General features: G+C 50.2%; 1 protein-coding gene across 1 annotated transcript in view; it reads left to right on the forward strand.

Annotated features, from left to right (window-relative positions):
• The first annotated feature begins 2,223 nt into the window (after nucleotides 1-2,223).
• The window catches only part of LOC134414029 (zinc finger protein OZF-like), a 32,840-nt gene continuing 15,417 nt past the window's right edge, over nucleotides 2,224-19,646 (forward strand). The window contains exons 1-3 of the mRNA XM_063148025.1: nucleotides 2,224-2,315; nucleotides 6,558-6,623; nucleotides 6,777-7,545. Coding sequence (XP_063004095.1) covers nucleotides 6,608-6,623; nucleotides 6,777-7,545 — 785 coding nt within the window. The 5' untranslated portion in view covers nucleotides 2,224-2,315; nucleotides 6,558-6,607. The remainder of the gene's footprint in view (nucleotides 2,316-6,557; nucleotides 6,624-6,776; nucleotides 7,546-19,646) is intronic.

Genomic DNA, 19,646 nt, shown 5'->3' on the forward strand with positions numbered 1-19,646 from the left:
CTTTGGGGGGGGACCTGGGGGGTCTGGGGAGGGGCCCTGGGGCATTGAGGGGGGACCTGGGGGGAGTTTGCGGATGGGTCCTAAGAGGGATCCCGAAGCGGGGTGGTCGTGGGAGGGTCTGGGAGGGTTTTGGGGAGGGGTCATAGGAAGGTCTTGGGAGGGTCTGGGGGTGTTGGGATGGTCCTGCGGGAGTTTGGGGGGGGCTCTGGGGGGTCCTTAGGGTGTCCTGGGAGGGTTTTGGAGGTTTTGGGGAGGGGCTCTGGCAGTGTGATAAACAGGGCCAGGAGAGCAGCTCCTTTCAAAAGGCCTTTATTAAAGACAGCTCTGGGTGCGGAACCCGAGGGGTCGCGCACGGCGCCGCTGCTCCCACAGGACCGCGCTGAGCAGGAGGAGCAGCAGCAGCAGCAGCGCAGCTTTGTCTCTCGGCACAGCCGGGGCTTCCGTCCTCACCAGAGTCCTTAGGAAGGCAACGTTGGCTCGGAGCATAGGGGGATCCTCCAAGCTGAGCACTATTAAAATTATGGGGGCAGGACAGAATCCGGCTCTGCTCAAGGGTGGGTGATTTAGTGCGGTTCTGCTGGGGTAAAGTCATCGTTTATGTGCTGGTTTGTTGTTCAGAGAGGGTTCATGGAGTTCCCACGGCCTCTCATTTAAATTCAATCTGGGACGGGAAGGGATACAAATCTGGGCTGAGGCGGAAAGGGGCACAAATACAGAGTATGCCGGGGAGAGATACAAATACAGGGAAAAATGGTAACACTGGATAGCGGCAACTAAAGGCAAGTCCTAGAACTGTAACGTTCAATGTTTAACAACAGACCAACACTTCAAATTCAGACCCTATCAACTTCATTAACATCAACTAGCAATTACTGCTCTGAAAAAGAGCTCTTGTCCCCAGGGTTTCATTTCTCAAATCTATTGGAGCAAAAATGAGCAATGTGCCCTGCTGGTGTTTAGATGTTCTGAATCCCTCAGCTGAGTGTTGGGTTCCTGTGCTGTCCTGCCTGGTGCTTGCTGGATGTGCTGGAACAAAAAGCTTGGGCCCTTGATGAAAACGACCACAAATGAGTTCATTGGGATTTACGGGGCTCACAGTAAAAGGGACGCAGCTCAGGTTTGATCTAGAAAATGCTTCTTCCCTGTCAGGATGGTGAAGTCCTGGCTTCACAGATTGCTCAGAGAAGCCAAGTAAATAAAGTTTCAGAATTCTTCATTTCTGTCCCATTCTTATTCCATAAGCCCAGGTTTGGTTTTCAGAGTGCCACCTTGTCAGCTGGTTGCCATTTGTGTCCTGCCTTCTTTCCTGCCTTCCTTGGTCTGCTCCTTTTCCCTTCCAGGGTCTCTCTTTACCTGTGGCAGCTTCCAGCCAAAGACCCTCCCCTGATTTTTTTTTCCTTCCCCATCCAGGTGCTCAAACAGCCCTGGATGAAGTTATAGAGGCTGGCAGTGAAATGTCTGTGTAAGATCTTGCTGCACTTGTGTCTTGGCCCCTTCAGAATTTGGCCTTGAAGGGCAGGAGCATCTTTTCCTTGCTGGCAGCTGGAATTGCAGCCCATGGCAGTGTGTGCCAGAGATGTCAGAGGGCAATTGCTGAGGCTGCTGGGGCGCTGCTCCTGCCGTGCCTGCCAGGGGAGCTGTGCAGGGCAGGGTCAGGCTGCAGCAGCTGGCTGGGCTCTCCGAGCAGACAGCAAAGGCGGCTTTGCTGCACATTCTGCAGCTGGGAGCAGAGGGAAGAAGGGCAGGGAGTCCCTGACAGAATGCTGGAATGCCCGTGCCTGGAAGGAACCTGCCCCCAGACCCCAATCGGGCCCAGCCCTGGATGTCCCCTGAGGACCCCCCCAGATCCTCTCCCCAAACCCTTCCAGAGCCCCCAAAGCCCCTCCCCAAAACCTCCAGAACCCTCCCAGGATGTTGCAATGTGTTGTAAACTCCCTTCCCCAGGTGTGCCAATACCTCTCTTCCCCTTCCCCCTCGCCCCCTGCTGGGCTGTCAGTCAGGTTTAACATTCCAGCAAGGCGTCGTGTGGTTGGTCAAGTTCAAAGGATGCCCCTCAGGCCCGGGGGCCATTGGCCTGTCTGGGTGTCATCCCCCCCTGAGACCCTGCCCCTCTCACCTGGTTGGTGGCTCACCTGTTCCCTCCCCTTCCACTGTCCCTGAGCTTAAAAAGGTGATCAGACGTTTAGGCCGGTTCTGTTGGAGCAGTTGCCTATGTTCTGACATCTGTAACCTTGGAATATACCTCTGGATATAAACTCTCCAGCAGAATCCCATCTCTTTTTCTGTTCACCATCGCCTGAAGCTCTCCTCCTGAGGTAAACTGAGTTCCTAACAAGCCTGGACTTGTTCAGTGCCCAGCTGCAACCACCAGCAAGCCAGGGTATCTCTGGGGTGACACACCACAGTTGCTGCCTTTGGCCCAGCAGCAAGGGTCAGACTGGCCCAGGCAAAATCTAACTGGTAATATTGGGATTCTTATTCCAATACCAGGACACCCTCAGGAGCCCCCAGAACCCTCCCCAAACTCCCCCCAGGACCATCCCAACACCCCCAGACCCTTCCAAGACCTTCCTACGATCCCACCCCAAAACCCCCCCAGGCCCTCCAAGAACCCGCCCCCCCCCCCCGATCCCCTCTCAGGCCCCTCCCGCTCCTGTCCCGAGCCCGGCGGGGCCCAGGAGCGGCGGGAAGGGAGGGGCCGCTTCCGGCTCGCCTCGGATTGGCTGGGGCGGCGCCGGGGAGGCGGGCCTTGCTGAGGGGACCGGCACCGTGATTGGTTGTTTCGCTGATGTACGGCGCGGTGATTGTTTGGTTCGGCGGGGTGCGCCGCCATTGTTGTGGGCCCGTGCGCGCGGTGGTGGCGGGAGATTGTGAGGGGAGAGCGGGGCTGAGGTGGGGACGGGGGGAGGAAACTGGGGGGATTTGGGGCGGGTCTGAGGGGAAGTCGGGGATTTTTGGGGGCATCAACGGAAAATAGGGGGGTGTGCATAGGTTTGGGGAGAATGAGGGGTTCTGAGGGGGCTTTGGGGAGCTTGGGGGAAACTTGAGAGGGTCTGGTGCGTTCTCAGGTGCGTTAAGAGGGATCTGAGGGGAATTTGGAGGATCTGAGGGGATTTTGGGGGATTTCGAGAGAAACTGGGGCGTTGTGAGTGGATCTGGGGGGTTTGAGGTGGCTCTGGAGAAATGTGGGGGATTCTGAGGGGATTTCATAGGGTTTGGTGGGGATTGAGGGGTCTGAGGGGGATTTGGGGCAGTCTGATGGGTTTGCGGGGGGGTCTCAGATGGGTCTGAGTTGAATTTTGGGGGGAAATGTGGGGGTCGGAGGGTCCTGGGGAGATTTTGGTGTCCAGGGTGGTTCTGGGCCAACCCTGGGGGAGCTCTGGGCGGTTTGGGGTTCCTGGAGGGGTCCCGGGGGAGATTTGGGGGTCCCGGGGGTCCCAGGCCCACCCTGAACCGGGGTTTCGGGGGGAGGGGGCACAGCAGGGGTTTCCCCCCCCCCCCAGGTTTTTGAGGGGTTTCCCATGGTGCCCCCTCCCCAAAAAGCTCCGAGGGCCCCCTGAAGTGGCTCCTGTTCCACCAGCCGGTGCCCCCTGATCCAGGACGGCCCCACTGAGTCTGGGGGGTTTGTGGGGATTTTGGGGTTTTGGAGGGTTTTGGGAATTTCGGGATGGCTTTTTTGGGCTTTGTGGGATTTTGTTGGGGGTTTGGGGGGAATTTTTGGGGAGAATTATTGGATTTTGGGATGGTTACGTGATTTTGGGGTTTTTGTTGATTTGAGGATTTTGGATTTTAGGTGTTTTGTTTGGGTTGCAGGGGGGTTTTTGAGGGGGGGATTTATTGAAATTTTTAGCAGTTGTTTTAAATTTTGGTGAGTTCCACTGGGATTTCTGGAGATTCTCTGGGGGTTTTGAGGGCTTTCATGTAATTTTTGGTGATTTTTTGGAGTTTTCGTGAAATTTTAGGGGGGCTTTGGAGCATTCCTTGGGTGTGGGGAACAGCTGACAGGCACCAAAATCTCCTTAAAACCCCCAAAAGTCCTAATAAAACCCACAAAATCCCAATTAAATCTCTCAAAATCCCATTAGAACACCCTGAATCCCAATAACAGCCCACAAAATCCTTTGAAATCCCAATAACACCAAAAATCCTGATTAAATCCCAAAAAAATGTCCCCAAAACTATAAGAAGTCCCACAATATCTCCCCCAAGATCCAAAGAAATCCTGGCAACACACAAAAAACTTCACAAAACCCCTCAAATCCCAAAAAACCCCAAATCCCTTAGGAATCCTATTGAATGTTACCACAATGCCAATAAAATGCCCCAACATCTCCTAAAAATCCCAATAAAACCCCCAGAATTTCTGAGAGTCCCAAAAAAATCGCAACAAAATCCCAGTAAAACAAACAAAATTAAAAAAAAAAGACACAAAAAATTTCAATAAACACCAAACTTCCCCAGAAAAACTCCCCCTCAAAATGCCAATAAAATCCCCCAAAATCCAAACCCCCCCAAATCCACAAAACCAGCCACTCCCAGTCACTCCCAGTATGATTCCAGTCACTCTCAATGAGATCCCAGTGTAACCCAGTATGGACTCAGCTGCTCTCACTGTGATCCCAGTGTGATCCCAGTTGCTCCCAGCATAATTCCAGTTGTTCCCAGTTCCTCCCATTATGATCCCAGTTGCCCCAATAACAGTCCCAGTCCCTCCCAGCAGGGTCCCAGTTGTGCCCAGTTGCCTCCAGGGTAGATTCAGTTTCCCCCAGCATCGTCCCAGTTGCTCCCAGCATGATCCCAGCTGTTCCCAGTGTGGTTCCAGTCCCTCCAGTATGGTTAGAGACACTCCCAGTGGGTTTTAGTTACCTCAGAATGATCCCAGTCTTTCCCAGTCGCTCCCAGTTTCCTCTAGCACAATCCCAGTTTCCATCTGTTGCTCAAAGGCTTGTCCCAGTATGCTCCCAGTATGATCCCAGTTGCCCCAGTTGTAGTCTCAGTGCTCTCAGCATGGTTCCAGAACCTTCCAGCCGATCCCAGTTGCTCCCAGTAACCCCCAGTCAGGTTCCATTCACACCCAGTATAATCCCAGTATGAGTGTAGCAACTCCCAGTATGATCCCAGTCACCTGCAGTCTAATCCCAGTTGCTCCCACTCACTCCCAGTCTGATGCCAGTGCCCCCAGTGTGGGCCCCGTTCTCCCCAGCATGGTCCCAGTTGTTCCCGGTGTGGTTCCAGTCCCCCCAGTATGGTTACAGACACTCCCAGTATATCCCAGTTGCCCCCAGCATGTCTGTAGTCATTTCCAGGCACTGCCAGTGGCCCCAGTAAGGTGTCAGTTCTCCCAGTATGATCCCCCAGTCATGCCCAGTATATCCCAGTTGCCTCCAGCATGTATCCAGTCCTTCCCAGTTTCTCCAGTTTGCTTGCAGCATCGTCCCAGTTTCCCTCCGTTGCTCCCAGTAGCCCAAAGTGTGATCTCAGTTGCTCCCTTTGAACCCCAATATGATCCCAGTAAGCTCCAGTTTGATCCCAGTCACATGCCAGCCCTCCCAGTGTGGTCCCAGTATAATCCCAGATGCTTCCAGTCTCTCCCAGTATGGTCCCAGCCGCCTCCAGCATGGCTCCCAGTTGCTTCCTAGATCAGCCCAGTCATTCCCAGTATGATGCCATTTGCTCCCAGCATGCTCCCAGTTGCTCCCAGTCAGGCCCAGCATGGGGGATGATGTGCAGGGTGTGTTCCCAGTCGCTCTCAGACACTCCCAGTATTAGTCCAGTCCCTCCCAGTATGATCCAAAGATGAGCCCAGTGTGCTCCCAGTCCCTGCCACTATGAACCAGTTGTGCTCCACATGGTTCCAGTTGCTCTTTCACCCTCACTTTTGTTCCAGTCACTCCCAGTATCCCTCAGCGTAGCCCAGTTCCCTGCAGCATGTTCCCAGTCACTCCCAGTTGGGTTTTTGGGGGATGTTTGGAGAATGAAGCAGTCCAAGGCTGAGCGGAAAAGGCCCCTCGGGGGGACATCGGGAGGTGCCGGTGGCAGCTGCCGGCAGAGGCAGCCTGGAGGAGCAGAGCCCTGTGTGCCCCAGGAGCCCAAAGTGGGGAGCCCAGAGAGGGGGGAGCGCCGCCATTGGCGGGAGCCTCAAGAGCCTGGAGAGGGGCAGGGGGGACTCCTTGCAGCCGCTGCAGCCCCGAGCAGAGAATGAGGGGAGAAGGGAGCCCGGGAGCCCAAACAGCCCCGGCATCCCGAAATGGGGAGAGCCAAGAGGGGGGAGCTTTTGGCATTGCTGGAAGTGCCAGCAGCCTGGGCAGGGCGGGCACCGAGGAGAAGGGGGACCCTCAATCCAAGCGTGACCCCAGCAGCTGGGACAGGGGGGAACCCCTGAACACCAGAGGGGAGGGACCAGGGACAGGGAACTCCCGGGAGGCTTTTCCAGGGCTGAATCTTTTGGTATTTGGGAGGTTTTTATGGAGCCCACGTGGCCAGTGACTTGTAGAGACGGACTCGGGCAGAGGGACCTTCAAACTCACCGTGCTCATCCCTTGTTTTCCCCAAACCAGGATTTCCCATTGCCAACCCCTGGGATGCTGTGAGGAAGAGGAAGATACCCATGGACACTGAGGCAGGTGAGGAGGAAGTCAGTGCCCCTTTCCCCTCTGTGCTGCTCCATCTCCCAGCCCAGCACAGCCCCAGCTGCAGCTCAGCCCTGGGGGAATCTCCTTGCCCTTGCCTGTGGCACGGAGGCAAATCCCATCCTGTCCTTGTCCTTCCTCCCCCAGAGCAGGAGCTGAGCATGGAGAGCAGGGAGGACAAATGCCTGCGGCAGAACCTGGTGGAAGAGGCCATTTTGAGCGGCTCCACGGCGCAGGAAGCCAACGGGGAGGAAAAGCCCCGGAGATGCCGCACGAGGAGGAGCTGCAAATGCAGCTGGTGGGGATCTGAGGGGGAAAGAGCCAGCCTGGGCCGGGAAGGTGGCGGGAGATGGAGCCAGAGCTCGGAGCTGGTACTCCATGAGCAGCTCCATGATGGGAAGAAGCCTCACACGTGCATGGAGTTTGGGAAGAGCTTCAGGCGGAACTGCAACCTGATTGTGCACCAGAGGATCCACACTGGGGAGAAGCCCTACGAGTGTGGGGAGTGTGGAAAGAGCTTCAGCCAGAGCTCCAGCCTGATCAAGCACCAGAGGATCCACACTGGAGAACGGCCCTTCGAGTGTGGGGAGTGTGGGAAGAGCTTCAGCCTGAGCTCCAACCTGATCAAGCACCAGAGAACCCACACTGGGGAGAGGCCCTTCGAGTGTGGGGAGTGTGGGAAGAGCTTCTCACAGAGCTCCCACCTGTCCTCGCACCAGAGGACCCACACTGGGGAGAGGCCCTATGAGTGTTCCAAGTGTGGGAAGGGGTTTCAGATCAGCTCCCGTCTCATCAGGCACTATCAGAGTCACACAGAGGAGAGGCCCTTCCAATGCCTCGAGTGCGGGAAGGGATTCAGGCAGAACGCCCACCTCATCAGGCACCGGCGCATCCACACTGGGGAGAGGCCCTACGAGTGTCCCCAGTGTGGGAAGAGCTTCTCCAGGAGCTCTCACTTGACCCGACACCAACAGAGGCACTGGTAAGTGAAGCCCTGCGAGTGCCCCGAGTGCGGGAAGAGCTTCGTGCGCTGCTCCAGCTCCATCCCCCACTGGAGGAGGCACTTTGGGCACAGTCTGGTCGCTCACATTCCCTGTGATCCATGTTGGCAACACACCTGGCTGCTTCTCCTTTTGGTTTCGCATTAAGTTTTTTATCTTCTCCGCCTCTCTGCTGTCTAAAAGCCAAGAGGGATGGATCTGTCACCTCAAATCCCAGTGAAAACAGCTCAGTCTTAGACTCAGAGAACTCAGGCCCACATCAAAAGGGCTTTTTCGCACCTCAAAAAAGCTCTACCTCTTCACAAACCTACTCGATTCCACAGCCACCAGGGTGAGATGGGGTTTGGAGGTGATTTGGAGTAGTAGGATCTCAATTAGATTGGTGGGATGGAGATTATGTGGGTCAGGGTTTGTGGGATGTATTTGATAGCAAATAAAACTCTCAGACTTATTGATTTCTTTCCCGTTCATTTTCAGTCCATTGCAGTTCTGTTTGCAGAGTGCCTCCTTCTCAGGTCATTGTATTTGTGTCCTCCTTTCTCTCCTGCCTCTCTTTGCCTGCTCTGTTTCTCTCTCAGTGTCTCCCTTAACCCAGAAACCACCAGAGACCCTCCTTTGATTTAATTGCCCCAGTGACCACCAAAGACCGTCCCTTGATTTAATTGACCCCTGCCCTGTTTTAATTGACCCCTCTGTCACCCTGGTTTTTTAAGTTTTTCTAAGCCTTCTGATGTTGACATTCTTGTAGCGAACTTTCTCACACACTTTCTGTAAATAACTCATTCTTTTGCATTCCTTAATAGAGGAGGAGAAATTGATGGACTGTTGGATTGACCAGAGTCATTGGAGAGGTGTCACTGTCACCTTCCAGTCCGCTGTCACTCTTGGAAAACTATAAATGTTGGAGTCAGAAAATAAACTTCCCTTTTCCTTCACCCTGAGAACAGCGGTGTGCGCTTCTGTTCTTCTGTGTCCTCTAGTGACATCTGGTGACTGCCGGAGTGTAGGCTGAGACACAGAGTCCAGATTGCTGGTGAGGTTGTGTTGTCCCCCCTCTTTGGTGCTTTGCCTGCTGTTCTGGTGGTGATGGCAACCTCTGCGAGTTTCAAAGAGGATTCCCTCGTTTTGGATCTCTGGAGGGGGGTCCTGGAGTGGAAACAGGTTTCTGTTTCCTGGGATGATTTTGAGAGATTGTTTCTGTGGGCCCGAGAGCAAGGGCTCTTTTCGGACTCTGCAGAGCCATTCTCCAAGGAGGAGTGGTCTCTCGTGGGGGTCCGCCTCATGCAGGCCCTCTTTGATGATTGCACCGCAGACGTGGGATCGCTGCTGGTGCAGTGGAAAAAGTGTGAGGAGCTTTGGCAGGGGTCTGGCTCTTGTATCCCTCGGAGTTCCCAGTGGAGCCCTTCTGTCTCGGACATGGGCGAGGGGGTGTTTGAGTTTCTGTGCGATGTGGAGCTCTCTCCCCACCCTGGGACAGTGTGCTGGGGGACAAATCCAACTGGGGGATGGCGATGGTTCCCCCGGGGTGGATTTGGCTGTGCCAGGCTCCCTTGTGCTGCTCTGCAGTGATGCGGCTCCACGGGCTGCACCTCTCTGGGCACCCCACTCCTCCTCTGTGTTGGGGACAGGGGCTCCTTGCTGGTCTCATCCTGTCACAGACATCTTTTCATTAAAATCCTTTCGTTAGGATTTTTCCTGCTGAAGCTGAGAAGTTTCAGCACCAAAGTGTAAACAATGGTTATCTGCTGCTGTGGAATGCAACAGGTGGATCCGTGATTGGTCTCTTGTGGGTGTTTGGATGTACTGACCACTCACGGCAGAGCTGCTCTCGCTCTCTGCTGAGACACAGATCTTTGTTATTCATTCTTCTCGATTTTATTCTTAGCCTAGCCTTCTGAGAAACCTTTTCCTTTCTATTTCTTTTTAGTATAGTTATAATGTAGTATACATATATATAATAAAATAATAAATCAAGCCTTCTGATCATGGAGTCAACATTCTCGTCTCTCTCTCATCCTGAAAACCCCTGTGACCATGGTCACATCGTCCCAGCCCACACCGGGTTTGCGGGCCGTGCCGGCACCTGTGCCCACCAAGGCTCCCCTGCCGGGGCTGCGGCACGACAGGGCGCTGAGGTATGTCGCAGACATTTTTTCATAGAAATCCTTTCTTTGGGACTTGTGCATCTTCTGGGAAGCTGAGGCCCCAGAAAGAGAATGTAAACAATGATTATCAGCCGCTGTGAATTGCAATAGGATGCACCTGTGATTGGTTCGTGTTCCGTGTGTACAATTAAGGACCAATCACAGGGCAATCTCTCTGGAACACAGTGACAGAGAACTCTCTTGTTTTTAGATTCTTTTCTATTCTATTCTTAGCTTAGCCGCCTCTGCAACTTCTCTCATTCTTTTTAGTATAGTTATATTATATATCATATATCAATAAATCCAGCCTTCTGATCATCAAACAAGATTCTCATCCTTCTCTCACCCTGGAGACCTCATCAGGGCGCTGTAATAGAGGTATTTACCTTTAGCGCAAATGCTGACACGGCCAGCGGGAGGCCAGTGGGCTCCCGGGGCTGTGGCACTTCCTCGTCGAATTTGTGGACGCTTCCCTTGTGCCAGGTGACCATGTGTCTGAGGAACCCCGTGCGTTTCTGGCGAGAAGCCAAAACCAAGACCAACGAGATGAATGAGCCTGCCTGTTCATGGTATCTGCCGGGTTGCAGAGTGGGCTCCTCTGGCTCTGCCGTGTGGAGAGTTTTGTCAAGGAGTGGCTTGAGGAGAGGGGACACAGCCGAATTGATTTGATAGAGATGTCCTAACTAGGGCAGAGGCCTTTTTGCAGGCAGGGTGTCTGTTGAGAAAGCAGCAGGCTAAAGAATGGAAAAGTACAAGACAGTGGTTAATTCCAAATCTTGCACCTGCAAAGATAACGTGTCCTTGGGCCTAGCTGAGTATGATAAAAAATGGACAGCAAGGTGTGAGAAGTAGAAAACGTAGGCCCAAAGGAATGAGGAAGAGTTAATGGTATAGTTTAACCAATAGATTGCTTGGCTTACAGAATATTCATAAGCTTATTATTTGCTGTATAAATATTTGATACTTTCTTTAATAAACTGGACCTGTGATGAACCATCTGGTGTCCTGGTCTCCTTCCTTCGACACTGCCGGTGCTGCAGGGGGTGCAGGGGCGAGTGGTGTTGACCTGGCTCCCATCAATCATCTCCTCTTGTCCCTGTGGGGCCCAAGGACCAGGACACAGCAGGTGCGGTGGCTTTGCCAGGGGGTTCCCAGGCTTTCCCTGTGCTCAGGGGTGTCACTCACAACACCCATGAACCCCTTTCGTATAAGCTGGAGAGAGAAGTCTGTGATGTGGTTGCTCAGCATTGCTATGAATAAGAAGCTTGACTAGGCCAATATTCAAGCAGCAATCAATTTATTATTTATTATGGTAAAGTATGAGCAATACAGCGCCGGGTACAGTGGGAGAAGTTTTCCCTCCAACTGCACACCAATAATTGATGGTTACAGGTATTTATAGGGGTACTTATCAGCTTTCTCAGCAGTTTCTATTTCAAATTTTTTACTCATCAGCAATTTTTATTCCAAATTATTACACCACAATTCTATACACTATTGTGATTTTAATTTCTCAGGATGTATCTCAAATGAGTATTCTCAGATGGTGACGGTCCAGCTTCCGAAAGAAGAAGACGAATCCCATCTGGTGGGGTCCAGCTCCCCAGATGTGTGTCCACCTTTTAATTGCAGAGAACATAAATCTCATTACAGTGATGTCCAGCTTCTCTTTGGTTGAAACCATAAACCCTTGAGGTGATGTTCATCTTCCTTTCTCAAGGTGTTTTTCTCTGCTTCAAAAAGGCATGAGATAAGCATATTTCCTTTATATATATTCCAAAGCTATAGGTTCAAGGATACAAGTAATATTCTAAAATTATACTTCAGAAGGTTATTATTGCAGAGCTTTTTATGGATTAAATGCAAGCAAAAAGCAGCATCCCTAACACCTTAATTCCAGTGCTCCTAAATCAACTAGGATTAATTGCAAACAAAAGATAGGTTCAAAGGCCTTTTTCCATGCTTTATTTTCCTCAGTTATTATTAGAATTCGCAACTATCCCATTGTCGGTATCCACACATTTCGCGTTCACGAGTACACGCGTCACCTGTTTGTACCTGACACGAAATACAGCTTTGCATCTCACAGCATGGTTTGGGGTCTGCTGAGGTTATGCACACTCTCTGGAGGGTTGCTACGGACGTGCTGGCGCCTCATGACCTCCATTGTGTGGAACATTCTCTTTTTGACCCTGTGCAATTTGGGGTTTTTTAGACCAAGTGGGCTCGTTTGGCAGCCCACGCGGTGGTGCAGAATGCTGCGCTGGCGCCGCAGGACCCCAGGTGGGGGGTTGTCACTGACATGCTGTTGGGCACGGGGCTTTATGAAAATGCTCAGGGGCAGGCTGGCTTCGATCCTCTTGTGCTTGACCCGTGCCACCCGCTGGGCATGGCAGCGATTGTTCAGACCCTGGAAATGGCTGCTCCAAGGCAGCCGTTTGCAGCCATCGTCCAGGGGGATGTTGAGCCTGTTGGGAATTTAGCTGACTAGAGACAGGAAAAGTACAAAGCCGTGTCTAATTCCAAGTTCTGCACCTGTAAGATAGCACGTCCCTGGGCCTAGCTGTAGTAGGATAACAAATAGTGAAAGAGACATGAGAAAAGAGAGATGTAACCCCTAAGGAATGGGGAAGAGCTGATGTTGTGGTGTGGCCAATGGACGGTGCAAATTACAGAATATTCATGAGCTTATTATTTGCTGTATAAGTGTTTGATGCTTTCTTCAATAAACGGGACCTGTGATGAATCAGCTGGTGTCCTGGTCCCCTTCTCTCGACAGAGCCTTTCATGGCATTTGCGGCAAGGCTGACTGCGTCTGTGGAGAGGCAGGTGCCTGATCCTGTGGCAAGGAGGGTTGTGATTGCAAACCTTGCGAGGTGTAATTACAATGATGCTTGCAGGAGGCTCATAGTGGCTCTGCCTGGTGTTCCTACTGTCTCCCAGATGGCGGAGGCCTCTGCGGACATCACCCCCCGGGTCAGGAGTTGGCTGCCGTGGCTGCCGCTGTGCAGCCGGTCTGGGTGGCACTGCAGGGAAGGTGGCCACAGCAGGGGACTGCGCCGGCTGGCAAGAAGCAGGGGAAGAAGGCACAGAAGTTCAGATTCCCCATGTTCTTGTGCGGTCGGTGTGGTAGGCCGAATCACATGTCCAATATTTGTAAGGCGACTGTTCATGCTAATGGCCAGGCGTTGCCAGGTTCGGGAAACGTGAGGCGGAGCGCGCAGCAGGAGGGGCGCGCTCAGACACAAGGTTCTCTCCAGATCCCGGAGCCGATGGAGGTCTCCTTTGCCGGCTTGCAGCCAGCACCCGCGGATCAGCAGGCATGGACGTCTGCACCGCAGCAAAAGTTGTCTTAGACTCATCTGAGATACGCAAGGTTCCCCTGGATGCCTTTGATCCCTTGAGTGGGGGCATGAGTGCTGTCCTTGTGGGGAGGTCCAGTGCCACCCTTCAGGGCATCATTGTGCACCTGGGGCTCATTGATGCAGATTTCACAGGGCAGATTTGTGCCATGGTCTCCACACCCACCCCCTCCCGTCACAATCCCAAAAGGGACACGGCTTGCTCAACTTGTGCCTTTTAAGTCTTCTGTTCGCAGGACAGTTGACCGGTCACGTGGAGCTGGTGGCTTTGGATCCACCGGCTCGCCTCAAGTTTGCTGGACTGCTGTCCTGACCAAGGACCGTCCCGAGATGCTGTGTACCCTGTCCGTTCCTGGTGTGACACTGTCGGAAATTCACCCCCACAGGCTTCTCGACAGCGGTGCTGATGTCATGGTTCTCTCCCTCACCGCCTGGCCCTCGGAGTGGCCCCTGGATCCGGTGGGGACGTCTGTTGCGGGCCTGGGAGGGACGGCGCAATGCTACGTGAGCCAGCGGCCCGTGCTGGTCACGAACCCGGAGGGACAGACAGCCTGGGTCAGGCCTGATGTCATTTCTACTCCTGCCAACCTCTGGGGGAGGGATGTTCTGTCTGTCTGGGGGGAGCGCATCGGGACGGATTTTTGATGGGGGTCACTGCGATGAAGGGTGCAGAGTGTCCTACGCCTCCTATTCGGTGGCTGGTGGACAAACCTGTCTGGGAGAAGCAGTGGCCCCTCCCTCAAGATAAACTGGACGCCCTACGGAACCTGGTGCAGGAGCAGTTGGACCAGGGTGGAGCCGGCAGGGCGGCTTTGTACAAACCATGAACCAGACAGGGCTGCTGTAGAACGTGCCCCGAGCTGCTTTATTTTTCAGCATCAGTCTCATAACATGGTTATGACAATGGGAAGATGCCAGCAGCTCACATTCCAGGCAGCAGACCAGGAACTTAATGTTACAACTTACTTTATAAATTTCTTGACCAATCACACAAAGCAAAAGCACATTGACAGTAGTTCTATCCAATCCCCATAAGCACACGTACCTTTGGTTAAAACAACACTTTCTTATTTTGAATACAATACCTGCTTGTAAGCCTTAAAACACAATGCACCGAGCTCCATTATTAAGCTTTAACCTTCCCAATATCTTGCTAGATAAACTTTCTGTAGCTTAGAGAGCTATTCAGACAAGTGTTAATGCACAGACCATTGTTCTATTTGCCCTTGCTTTTCTACAGTTTAAATAATTCTTTTGCTGACCTATCTCATGGCTGCTGCATAGCTCTGCTCACAGTTCTGCTCTCTCTGAGGCCTGCATCTTGCAGCTTTCCCAAAATCCTTTAATTTTGTGGATTCCCACACAAGGTCATCTGGAGCCTTCTACCAGTCTCTGGAACACTCCTGTCTTCTGCATCAAAAAGAAATCTGGGAAATGGAGGTTGTTGCGAGACCTCCAGAAGGTCAATGCTGTGATGGAAAGCACGGGAACATTGCAGGCGGGCATGCCATCGCCTACCATGCTTCCCGCAGACTGGCCGGTCCTCATTGTGGATCTGAAGGATTGTTTCTTTATGATTCCTTTGCATCCCGATAACAGACTGAAGTTTGCCTTCTCGGTGCCAGCGATTAACGAGGCTGAGCCTGCACAGAGATACCAATGGAGGACGTTGCCCCAGGGCATGCAGAATTCTCCTGTCTTGTCTGGAGTTCACAAGCAGTTTCCTGATGAGCGTCTGTATCATTATATGGTTGAAATTTAGGTGGCTGTATCCTCTGAGGATGAGCTGCTGAGGATTCAGCCTCGGTTGCTCAATGCTTTGCATGCTCATGGACTGCAGGTGGCTCCAGAAAAGGTTCAACAACAACCGCCTTGGAAGAACTTGGGGGTCAAAACTCTGGAACGGACGATCCGTCACCAGGAGGTGCAATTTGTGCATTCTGTGAAGACACTGAATGATGCTCAGAAATTGGTGGGTGTCATCACTTGGTTACATCCGTTCTTGGGACTAAGCGACACACAGCTGTCTCCTCTGTATGATTTGTTGAAAGGAGACTCTGATCTTGATAATGGAGCCCTGGGAAAAGTTAAAGATAGAATCTAAAATGTTGGGCTTTGACTTTTCCCAGATCAACTGCACTTGCGTAAGCAGAATGATAAATTATATAATTGTTAGATGTGATGATTGTTTAGTAATTAAATATAATTATTATATAACCATAAGAAGAATAATGAGAAACTATGTTGGAAATTCAGAGGGGGGCCAAGCTTACTGAAATCTATGTATACAATAGAACAATATAAGTTTAATTATTAACATGAAAGTTATATAACGCTAGAGTATAAAAACATGATCATCTTGGATGTATGGTTGGGATCAGATTTGGGTAATACCCCGATTCCCAGAGCTCTTAAATAAAAAGCACTGCATATAATCGCTCTGTGATTATGTGTTTCTGAACGCTAACAATCTAAAGTCGCCTCGCACGCTGACCCCTGAGGCGCGTAAGGCATTGGAGGTGGCTCAGCGAGCTGTTTCGGCTTGTCAGGTTTAACGCATTGATCCCTCCGTTGATGTCACTGTGTTCATCACCACTCCAGATTCGCATCCCACTCCATCATTGGCCAAAGGAGTGAGAAATGGTTGATTCCTTGCACGTTCTGGAATGGGTTTTTCTGCCCCATCAGCCGCAGAAGACGGCAACCCCATTGTTTGAGCTGATCGCTCGCTTGATAATCAAATGCCAGAAACGGTGTTTGCAATTGATGGGTGTGGATCCCGCAAAGATCACACTCCCAGTGAAACGGGAGGATTTTGACTGGAGCTTTGCAAACAGTGTGTCCCTGCAGAGTGTTCTGGAAAACCTTTCAGGGCAGATCATTTATCATCTGCCCAGCCATAGGCTACTGCAATGGCAAAATTCACACAAATATCTTTGCGGCCCAAAAGTAGCCAGGAACCTGTGCAAGGACCCACCGTCTTCACCGACGGTTCAGGGAGAATAGGAAAGGCCATTGTTACCTGGAGGGATGGATCTGAGTGGCAGGTTCTGGAAGGCCATGGGGATGGGTCAGCCCAATTGGTTGAACTGAACGCTGCTGTCATGGCACTTGAGAAATTTCCCCAGGAACCTTTCAACTTGGTCACGGATTCCGCCTGTGTGGCTGATACCGCACAGAGGTTGGGTCATCCGGTTTTGAAGGAGGTCAGCAATCACAGAATCACACACAGAATCACAGAATTTCTAGGTTGGAAGAGACCTTTAAGGTCATCAAGTCCAACCCATGTTCTAATACCTCAAATAGATCATGGCACCAGGTGCCACATCCAGTCTTCCCTTAAACACATTGAGGGATGGTGACTCCACCACCTCCCTGGGTGGATGATTCCAGTATTTGACCACTCTTTCTGTGAAAAACTTCCTCCTTAATTCTAGCCTGTATCTCCCTTGGCGCAACTTGAGACTGTGTCCTCTTGTTGTTGCCTGGAGAAAGAGACCGACCCCCAGCTCACCACAGCCGCCCTTCAGGAAGTTGAAGATCCTGCCTTGTTTCATTTACTGAAGACCTTGTGGTGTGCCATTCAGGCCCGGGTTCATCCATTCTATGTTCTGCATGTGAGGAGTCACACCGATTTGCCAGGTTTTATAGTGGAAGGTAACGCAAGGGCTGACAAGTTGGCTAACCCAGCGTGGGCAGCGCCTCAGCCTGATACACTCGCGCAGGCTGAGGCATCGCGTGGGTTTTTCCACCAGAACACACATACCCGGCAGAAGCAGTTTCAGCTGACGCCAGCTGAGGCTCGTGACATTGTTGAGTCGTGTGATGACTGCCACGCACTTGCTCCGCCTCTACCAGCAGGGGTAAATCCCAGAGGCCTTAGGGCCTTGGAGCTTTGGCAGACCGATGTCACCCAGGTTGCCGAGTTTGGCTGGCTCGAGTATGTGCATGTCACTGTGGACACGTTCTCCTCTGCTGCGTGGGCTTCTGCTCACACTGGGGAGAAGGCCCGTGATGTCCTCGCCCACTGGAGGCAGGCTTTTGCCGTTCTGGGCATACCTTCTACAGTAGGAGTAGTAGTAAAATCTATGTATTGTACAAGTGGCCTTGCCCTGATCCTGGTTGTTCTAAATGGGCTGCAGCTGTGATGTCCTTAATTGGGCGGCAGCTGTGGCCAATGAAGATAACTGGGATAAAAGGGAGTGGGTCGGCCCGTCAGGGAGAGCCTTGGAGGAGCCCTGAAGAAGAAGCAGGAACAACACTGCTGTGAAGAGCTGCTTGTGAGAAAACCACTGAGAAGGTATGGGACTCTAGAAATATGAAAACAACAATACGAATACAACGATTGGTGACCCTGACGTGATAGAAGATAGGACAGCTGAGAGCTGTGGCAGCCTGAGAGCTGGGACTCCAGAAATAAGATAATAACCATATGAATACAAGAATTGGTGACCCCGACATGATTGAAGATATGACAGCCGAGGGGTGTGGCAGCCTGAGAGCTGGGACTCTAGAAATGTGAGAATGACAAGTGGTGACCCTGACACGATGTAAGATGGGATAGCCGAGAGCTGTGGCAGCCTGAGAGCTGGGATTCTCAGGGATTTGCTAGCAAACCACCCCAAACCACCCCAAAATCCCCAAATTTTGTTGTCAAATCACCCCCAAGCCACTCTAGAAATGTGATAACAACACCTTCTGCTGTTAAAACCGACAATGGTCCTGCCTGCGCATCGCAGAAGGTGCGGCAGTTGCTGCACCTGTGGGGTGTCTCGCACAAGTTTGGTGTCCCTCGTCCTCCGACTGTTAGCGTTCAGAAACACAGAATCACGGGGGATTATATGCGGTGCTTTTTATTAAGAGCTCTGGGAATCGGGGTGTATTCAACCCAAATCTGACTCCGACCATACATCCGAAATGATCATGGTTTATACTCTATCGTTACATAACTTTCATGTTAATTATTAAACTTATATTGTTCTATTGTATACATAAATTTAGCCCCTCTCTGAATTTCCAACATAGTTTCTCACTATTCTTCTTATGGTTATATAATAATTACATTTAATGACTGAACAATCATCACATCTAACAATTATATAATTTATCATTCTGCTTACGCAGGTGCAGTTGATCTGGGAAAGCACAAAGCCCAACATTTTAGATTCCATCTCTAATTTTTTCCAGGGCTCCACTGTCACAACTGGTTGAGCTCTTGTAGAACGCGCTCGTGGTGCTTGGGAGCGGCTTCTTCAAAAACCAAAACGGGGAATGCAGGGTGAAACCCCGCACGGCCTGTGGGCAAAGGCTTTGTGCACAGTCAGCCATCTCACTGTGTGCAGAATAATAAAATAAAAATCATAATATATTCTTTTTGATAAAAATCATCAAAAAATCAAATGTTTTTTAGTTTTTGAATTAGTATTTATTTATATTTGTATTTGTATTTGTATTTATATTTATATTTATATTTATATTTGTATTTATATTTATATACTTGTATTTGTATTAATTATATTGTTATTATAATTAGAATTATAATTATTATTTTTTGAATATTTATTTGTATTATTACGTTTTGAAATTTTTGTATTATTTTTTCATAATGATAATCCTCAAATCATCCTGTGATTCTGAACCACCATCTCTCATTGCAGGCTGCAGACGAGGCACAAGGTTTCTTTTCCATATTGTTAATTTTCTCTTTTTTTTCTTTTTTAAACGGAAAAGGGTGAGATGTCGCCCTGGTTTTTTAAGATTTTCTAAGCCTTCTGATGTTGACATTCTTGTAGTGAACTTTCTCACACAATTTCTGTAAATAACTCATTGTTTTCCATTCCTTTATGGAGGAGGAGAAATTGATGGACTGTTGGTTTGAGCAGGGTCATTGGAGAGGTGGCACTGTCACCTTCCAGTCCACTGTCACTTTTGGAAATCTATAAATTATAAATGTTGGAGTCAGAAAATAAACTTCACACTTTGTCACTTTTGGAAATCTATAAACTATAAATGTTGGAGTAGAAAATAAACTTCACATTTTGTCACTTTGGAAATCTATAAATTATAAATGTTGGAGTCAGAAAATAAACTTCACATTTTTTCACTTTTGCAAAATTATAAATTATAAATGTTGGAGTCAGAAAATAAACTTCACATTTTTACACTTTTGGAAAATTATAAATGTTGGAGTCAGAAAATAAACTTCACATTTTTTCACTTTTGGAAATCTATAAACTATAAATGTTGGAGTAGAAAATAAACTTCACATTTTTACACTTTTGCAAAATTATAAATGTTGGAGTCAGAAAATAAACTTCACACTTTGTCACTTTTGGAAAATTATAAACTATAAATGTTGGAGTAGAAAATAAACTTCACATTTTTACACTTTTGGAAATCTATAAACTATAAATGTTGGAGTCAGAAAATAAACTTCACATCTTTTCACTTTTGAAAAATTATAAATTATAAATGTTGGAGTCAGAAAATAAACTTCACATTTTGTCACTT

This window comes from Melospiza melodia, unplaced genomic scaffold (genome assembly GCF_035770615.1).
Source record: "Melospiza melodia melodia isolate bMelMel2 unplaced genomic scaffold, bMelMel2.pri scaffold_91, whole genome shotgun sequence".
Classification (NCBI taxonomy): Eukaryota; Metazoa; Chordata; class Aves; order Passeriformes; family Passerellidae; genus Melospiza; species Melospiza melodia.